Source organism: Schistocerca americana, chromosome 8 (genome assembly GCF_021461395.2).
Source record: "Schistocerca americana isolate TAMUIC-IGC-003095 chromosome 8, iqSchAmer2.1, whole genome shotgun sequence".
Taxonomy (NCBI): domain Eukaryota; kingdom Metazoa; phylum Arthropoda; class Insecta; order Orthoptera; family Acrididae; genus Schistocerca; species Schistocerca americana.
In genome coordinates this window covers 222,160,105-222,167,406 of record NC_060126.1, presented here as the reverse complement: position 1 = coordinate 222,167,406, position 7,302 = coordinate 222,160,105, and the positions used below count along the sequence as shown (strand labels likewise).

Sequence of the window (7,302 nt, the reverse complement as noted above, 5' to 3'; positions counted from 1 at the left end):
GTACAAGTTTTTGGAAGCAATAGACAATGACCTTGCTGGCCAATTCAATAAGCAGCAGCATATTGGTGGTCCAAATGTCTTTCATTGACATAGAATGCAGTTTACATGGGATGAAATTGCTGTCTTTGGAGACAGTGCATGATTGACCTCGCTGTTGTGGTGGGGGAACCATGGAGAGTATGGTGGCCTTCAAGCTTTCACTGATGCACACATTTTGACTTGGAATACTTGGAGTATAGTGGAGATTGCAGGACTACTAATGAAGGTTTGCCGTGGTATTTTGGTTCCAGACAAGCATTTAATTTGTCTACAAGAAGGCCAGGGCATGGCAGAGTGGGCCAGGCAGCGCAGGGATGGGCAGTGTGAGGCACAGAGGGGGTTGTTCGGTGGCCTGGCCCTGTCAGGGCAGTGGTTGTGCTGGAGATGGATGGTGGCTGGGCTGGGTTGGGGCAGGGCAGTAACTGAGCTGGGTTGGGGCAGTAGCTGGGCTGTGGCAGGTTGGTGCACAATGGGGTGGGGTGGGGCAAGGTGTGGGCCAGAGAGGGGCAGGGGCCAAGATGGTGTCAGTGCAGGGCAGCGTGAGACCAGGTGCGGAGTGGGGCAGGGTGGGGTAGGACTGGGTATGGGGAGGGGAAGAATGGGGTGGGCCAGGGTCAGGAGTAGGGTGGTGGCAGGGGGCAGGGCATGGGCTGGGGACAGGGCAGGGCATGGCTAGGGCAGGGAAAGGCTGGGTGTGGGGCAGGTCTGGGAGTGCAATGGGGCTGGTGTGTGGTGGGTCCAGGGGCACGTCAATGATGGGGGTGGGGCAAGAGTTGGGGTGGGGCAGGTCAGGGAGGGGCAGGCGAGGTGGGGCGAGGTGGGGTGGAGACTGCGCAAGGGTGGGGCGATGCGGGCGCTGGGATTGAGCAGGACAGGTTGGAATGGGGTTTGGGGTGCTGCGAGTCAGGGTGGGGCTGGGTGAACCACAGTGGTCTTGAAGCTTTCCCTTACGCAAACATTTTGGCTTGGAAGATGAGGAGTTTAGCGAAGAGTGCAGGACTGGTAGCTAAGCTTCTCTATGGTACTTTGGTGTCAGATAAGTCTTTTAATTTGTCTACAAGAAGAAACAAGGAATTGAATTCCAATGGGTACCTGTTTGTTTGGGTCAAAGTAGGCAACAACAACTGTAAAATAAAGATTACTTGTGACTGTATATTGGGCTCGGGAGTGCAGCGCTACTGGTATTACTTACCACTGCGTGGGCTAAAAATGCGTGACCAGTAATTGATGAGCAGGCTGCAGCTGACCGAGCAAATGGTTCATATGGCTCTGAGCACTATTGGACTTAACATCTGTGGTCATCAGTCTCCTAGAACTTAGAACTACTTAAACCTAACTAACCTAATGACATCACACACATCCATGCCCGAGGCAGGAATCGAACCTGTGACCATAGCAGTCGCGCGGTTCTGGACCGCGCACCTAGAACCGCTAGACCACCGCGGCCGGCGCTGACCGAGCAGCCATTGCTCCTAAGATGGGGAAATGATAAACAGCACACTTCTGGCCTGCCGGCACTGGCCTGCACAGCAGCACTCTGAATCATTCGCTCTGCAGCTGTCAACACATCCAGATGCATTGCTCTTGGATGTCACTGGGTGTTGGCTTGCAACATTCACTTGTGTTAACGTGCCTCTGCAATGCCTGTGCGACATGGTAAACAACACTGTTGGTGGCTAATTCAATCAGCAGCAGCTTGTTGGTGGTACAAATGTCTTTTGTGGACTGAGAATGCAGTTCACATGTCATGTTAGTGCTGTCTTTGGAGGCAGTACATGGTCGAGCTTGGCTGTTGTATTGGGGAACCATGCAGACTATGGTAGTCTTCAAGCATTCCCTGATGCAAGCATTTTGCCTTAGAAGACTTGGAGTATAGTGGAGGGTACAGGACTCCTAGCGAAGTTTCCCTATGGTAATTTCTTTCCACACAAGTTTTTTATTTTGTCGACATGAAGGGCAGAGCTTATCTGGGCAGGGGGTGTTGGGTGTGGTGGGTCGATGTGGGGCAGGGCAGGGTGGTGCAAGCGGGATGGTGCAGTGTGGGGCATTGTGGGAGGGGACAGGACAGGGTGTGGTGGAGTGAAGAAGGGCAGGGGGGGGGTGCAGGGAATTCTGGGAGGGCAGGAGGACAGGGTGTCGCAGGGCATGATAGGGCCACGCTAGGTGGGGCCGGGGGTGACAGGGTGTGGCGAGGCAGACTGAGGTAGGGTGGGTCAGGGTGGGGTAAGGTGCAGTGGGGCATGGAAGGGCAGGGCATGATGGGGCAGTGTGGGGTGGGTCAGAGAAGGACAGGGTTTTGTATGGTGGCCTTGAAGCTTTCCATGATGCAAACATTTTAGCTTGGAAGTTGTGGAGTACAGCAGAGAGTACAGGACTGTTAGCTAAGGTTCCTTGTGATACTTTGGTTCCAGACAAGCCATTTTATTGGTCTACAACAAGGGCAGGGTGCAGTGGGGAGGTCTGGGAAGAGGGCCACTGAGATGGGGCAGGGTGGGATAGGGCAGTATGGGTGGGGGCTGGGGCAGGGACTGGTGCAGGTTTATCCAGGGCAGGGGCTGGGGTTGGGGCCATGGTGTGGCTAGGCCATAGCTGGGGGCAGGTAGGTGGGGAGGGATTGGGGCCATGGCAGGGCAGTGTGGGAGCATGCACTGGGGCAGGGTGCGGCTGGGGTGGGGTGTAGCATGATGGGGTGGGGCAGAGTGGGTCAGGGGACAGGTCAGGGGCTGTGGTGTGCTGAGGCAGGGGGGGGGGGTGGGGGGTGGTGGCGCAGTTACCAGAGAGGTGTTGCAGGCAGTTCAGGGAGGTCTGGGATGGGGAGGGCCGGGGCTGGGTGGGTACCAGGGTGATGCATGTGCCAGGACAGAGGCTTCAGTGGGATGGGGGCCGGGATGGAGTGAGGTGGACTGTGGTGGGGTGGCATGGAGAAGGGCAGAGTGGGATGGAGAGGGTGGTGCTTGGTGGAGGTTGGGGCAATGCAGAGTGGGGCAAAGTGGGGTGGGTTGAGGCGGGGTGTGGGGGTCAGTTTGGGATGGGTCGGGGTGTGGCGGGGCAGACTACAGTGGCCTTGAAGCTTTCACTGATGGAAACATTTTGGTTTGGAAGATGTGGAGTATAGCGGATAGTACAGGACTGCTAGCTAAGGTTACCTATGGTACCTTGGTTCCAGACAAGCCGTTTTATTTGTCTACAAGATGGAAGGAGAAGCTGAAAGTGGATGAATACCTGTTTATTTTATCCAAAGTAGGCAACAAAAATTGTAAAATAAAGATTACTGGTGTTTAAATTTGCACTTGGCTACCTTAAAAGAGCAGGCTCTGCACTGTATTAGTATTTTTTTTCACTTGCTGCCTGACATTTTGCCCCCTGCCTTTATAATATAACAGGCTGTGAAATACTGCAGTTGGTCTCTCAGCCATCACATCAGTCACTCAAGACCAAGTAAAGGTGAGAGTCCACATAATAATGAAAGTACAGCCACCCAAAGCCACACCAATAAATCTAATTCACATATCTGCATGAGTGACTGATGTACCATTACCCATGTTCTGCCCCTGGAGGCGGACCATTTTCAGTGTCTTGCAGTTTTTACAATTACTGTGAAGCATGTTAATATTAGAAAAGAAAAAACGACATACATGTTATATTGAATAACAAAAAAATCTATGATTATTGTAATATAAAGAATACATGTTATGCTAAAGTGAAATAGAAAAAACGGAATGATACTTAATGAAAATCCCTTCGCCATCAATGCCACAAGAGGAAAGCCTCAGAATTTTCCTCGAGCCTTACCTTGGCCTCATTCCAGATACTAATGTTTAGATTTTATACATCCACCTCCTATGTCTATAAGCATAAACTGTCAACTGGACAGAATGATATTGCACTACATAGGCTGGTGTAAGCGGCAGTGCTCGGAATGATATCATCGAGCTACGTCCCTCTCACCAGCAATTTTTACCCTATTTCTATATCTAAATGTACTATAACGTTATCATTTTATACTTTTACCAGTTGTCACATTAATTAGATTTTCTTATTACAGTTCATTACATAGCCTCATACCTAGATCCTCTAGAGTGTATTATATGTGTGAATCCGTTATATTATCCAATTCTGTGTCTGTGTCATTATCAGTAATATCATCATCGAAATACTCAGTTCTGCTGTCATTAGTTGATTATCTCTTATCTCTATGTCTTTGTCCCCATGGTCTCCGTCTGTTATACTCTTCTTGTATTTGTTTTGAGATTTTGTCTGCTGAGTTATTTAATTCTGTCCATGTGACTGGGTCCATAATGGAGTTATAAATATTGAAATAACTCAAATCTGACTGTCAGGCACGTGTGTATTACATGCAAGAGAGAATTGTGTGTTCTGGTGTCCCAATGTCCTCACACATGCATGTATCACTTTCCCTGAGATTCATGCGGTGTAGATGTGCTGGGTAAGGCCGATGTCCTATCAAAAAGTGTATCATTCCTCGACTCGGATCTATATATTTAATTTGAAGTCTCCCCCTGATGTCTGGGAAGAAGTCGTGGACCCTAAGGCCCTTTTAACTCATATTCCAGTTTCTCTGCCAAGTATCTAGGCGCCAATTTTTAAGTGTACTTTGTCTTGAATGTGTTCTCCTGTTACAGCTCTTACCAGATCTCTACTTCCCTTCTTTAATAAGTAAGCTATGACATGGTATTTAATAGTTATTTCAATCGGAAAGACACCCAGGACCACAGACAGGGCATCCAGTGGTTTAGTTTTGAAGGCACCTGACAATCTCAGCAGCACTCTTCTCTGCCTGCAGCCAACAATAGTTTTCAGAATGAGATTTTCACCCTGCAGTGGAGTGTGCGCTGATATGAAACTTCCTGGCAGATTAAAACTGTGTGCCGGACCAAGACTCGAGCTCGGGACCTTTGCCTTTTGCGGGCAAGTGCTCTACCAACTGAGCTACCCAAGAACGACTCAGGCCCCGTCGTCATAGCTTTATTTCTTCCAGTACCTCGTCTCCTACCTTCCAAAACTTTACAGAAGATCTCCTGCTAACCTTGCAGAACTAGCACTCCTGAAAGAAAGGATACTGCGGTGGCATGGCTTAGCCACAGCCTGATGGATGTTTCCAGAATGAGATTTTCACTCTGCAGCGGAGTGTGCGCTGATATGAAACTTCCTGGCAGATTAAAACTGTGTGCCGGACCAAGACTCGAACTCGGGACCTTTGCCTTTCGCGGGCAAGTGCTCTACCAACTGAGCTATCCAAGCACGACTCACGCCCCGTCCTCATAGCAGTATAGATTCAAAAATCGCACATTGGTAAACTCTCATGTATCTTAATGGTAGTCGGAATTCTATTGTGTTAATTCTAGTCAATTTCTGTACTAGTTTTTCCACTTCATTGGTAGAGAGAATTTCATCAATCATGACACCCAGATACCGTGTAACCTATTTCCTAGATGTATTGTTTGTTCATAATTTAATGGAGGGGTCCTTACTAAGACTTCTCTTTAGTATCACATATGATGTTTTATGTAGAGCAACTGTTAATTTGTACTTGGTACACCAGTTTGCCATGTCACCCATTACACCACTTGCTCTCATTTCTAATTGTGCCCTTCAATTTGATGACACAACTACTAAAATGTCGTCAGTGTAGGCCACAATTTCATCAGCACACTCATGGTTTTCCACTAAATTTAACAAGGGTTATATTGTCAGATCCCAGAAAATGGGACCACAAGTTGACCCTTGTGGACATCCTTTCGTAAGCTTCTTGATTACTTTACTGTTTCCTGCACACCACTCATCAGCCCTGCCTTTACAGTAGTCCTGTAGGCTATAACAGAGGGCTGCTCACAACCGATGTTCTCTGAGACATGTAAACATCGCAGGCCACCACAGGTTATCGAAAGCACCTGTGATGTCTATCATGATTGCTATGGAATATTTTATTCCTTGTGACTGATTGCATCGTTAATTGACTTGTGTTTACGGAATCCAAATTGATAAGGACTCAATCTAACTAACTCTCTATGAGCCCAGAGCTTATCACATAGTAATCGTTCTTGTACTTTGGCTAAAGTATTTAAGACACAAATAGGATGATAGGGTTTCGGGTCCTTGGGATCTTTATCTACTGATTTCTTTATTACAATTGTACTGGTCATCTTTCATATTAGGGGTAATTTACCGAACTGAAATGATTCATTTAAGGTCTCTGTTAAAAAAGTTGTTATAAGAGTTGCAATCTGCTGAAGCACTTCAACATAAATGTTCCCAGGGCCAGCGGCCTCAACTTTCTTCAGTCATGAAATTGCTCCAGCCACCTCCTCATATGTAAATGGATCGACTACCCTTTCAGTTTCATATTTTGGTTCCATTTCAGTTCGAATGTCAGTATGTATCTCTAGGTCAGTATTAATGCCGTCGTCGGGAAGGAGTTTCTGCAGCAAGGATTCTGCAGTATCCCTCCAACCTTGTGTCAGTGTACCGTCATCTTGTGTCAGGGTAGCCAAAACCAACGGGGGTTTGACTCTTTATGTCACAATTTTATAGAGGGCTCCCCACGCAGTGTCTTGTAACTGTCGCTGTACATAGGTGTCCCATTGCCGTTTTTTGGTCTGAAGTATAGTAGTCCTACATCGTTCTTTAGTCTCTCTGCATATTTGCAGTTTAACCAGTCTTTCCATAGCATTGTTTGCTCGCTGATAATATTTTCGTGATTTTCATGTTCTTTTGCTTAATTCTGCAAGTTCACGAGTCCACTGCATTTTAATTCGTGGTTTCGAAGTTTTGTTTATGTGTGGTATTGCTCTTATTTTGTGCGTCTTTTATTAACTCTGTTAGTTTATGAATTTTATAGTCCACACTACCAGTAATGTTTGATAGCGGGTAGTCCGAGATTATCTTTCGCAGACTATCCCAGTCTGCTTTCTTCAAGAGATATCTATTATATGCTATTCTCTCTTCTACATTACAAGTTCGGATGTCATTCATGATCAAATTGTGATCACTTTGAGTGTAACCTTCATGAACTGTCAAATCTATCGCAAATCTCAGAGTGTTACTGTTTACTACAGATGTATCTATATTACTGTGATGTCCAGTATGTGTACAACAAGTCGGTGGGTGTCCTTCCCTGTTTAGAATATGCAGGTCGTTTTCATGTATTGTACCATTGACTATCCTACCTCTTTCATATGTTTCGGTTGGGTGCCATAACACTGATCTAGAGTTTATGTCTATATTGTGTATCGAATATTGTGC

At 47.0% G+C, this 7,302-nt stretch overlaps 1 protein-coding gene across 1 annotated transcript; it reads right to left on the bottom strand.

Moving 5' to 3' along the window:
• Positions 1–400: 400 nt before the first annotated feature.
• On the bottom strand, positions 401–709 carry LOC124545686 (extensin-like). The gene has a single exon (XM_047124633.1). The coding sequence runs from the start codon at positions 707–709 to the stop codon at positions 401–403; it is 309 nt and encodes a 102-aa protein (XP_046980589.1).
• Between the last annotated feature and the right edge of the window lie 6,593 nt (positions 710–7,302).

What these genes read in the sequence shown, in the direction of transcription:
- LOC124545686 (XM_047124633.1), bottom strand. Translation starts at nt 709, where the DNA reads ATGCCCTGCCCTGTCCCCAGCCCATGCCCTGCCCCCTGCCACCACCCT.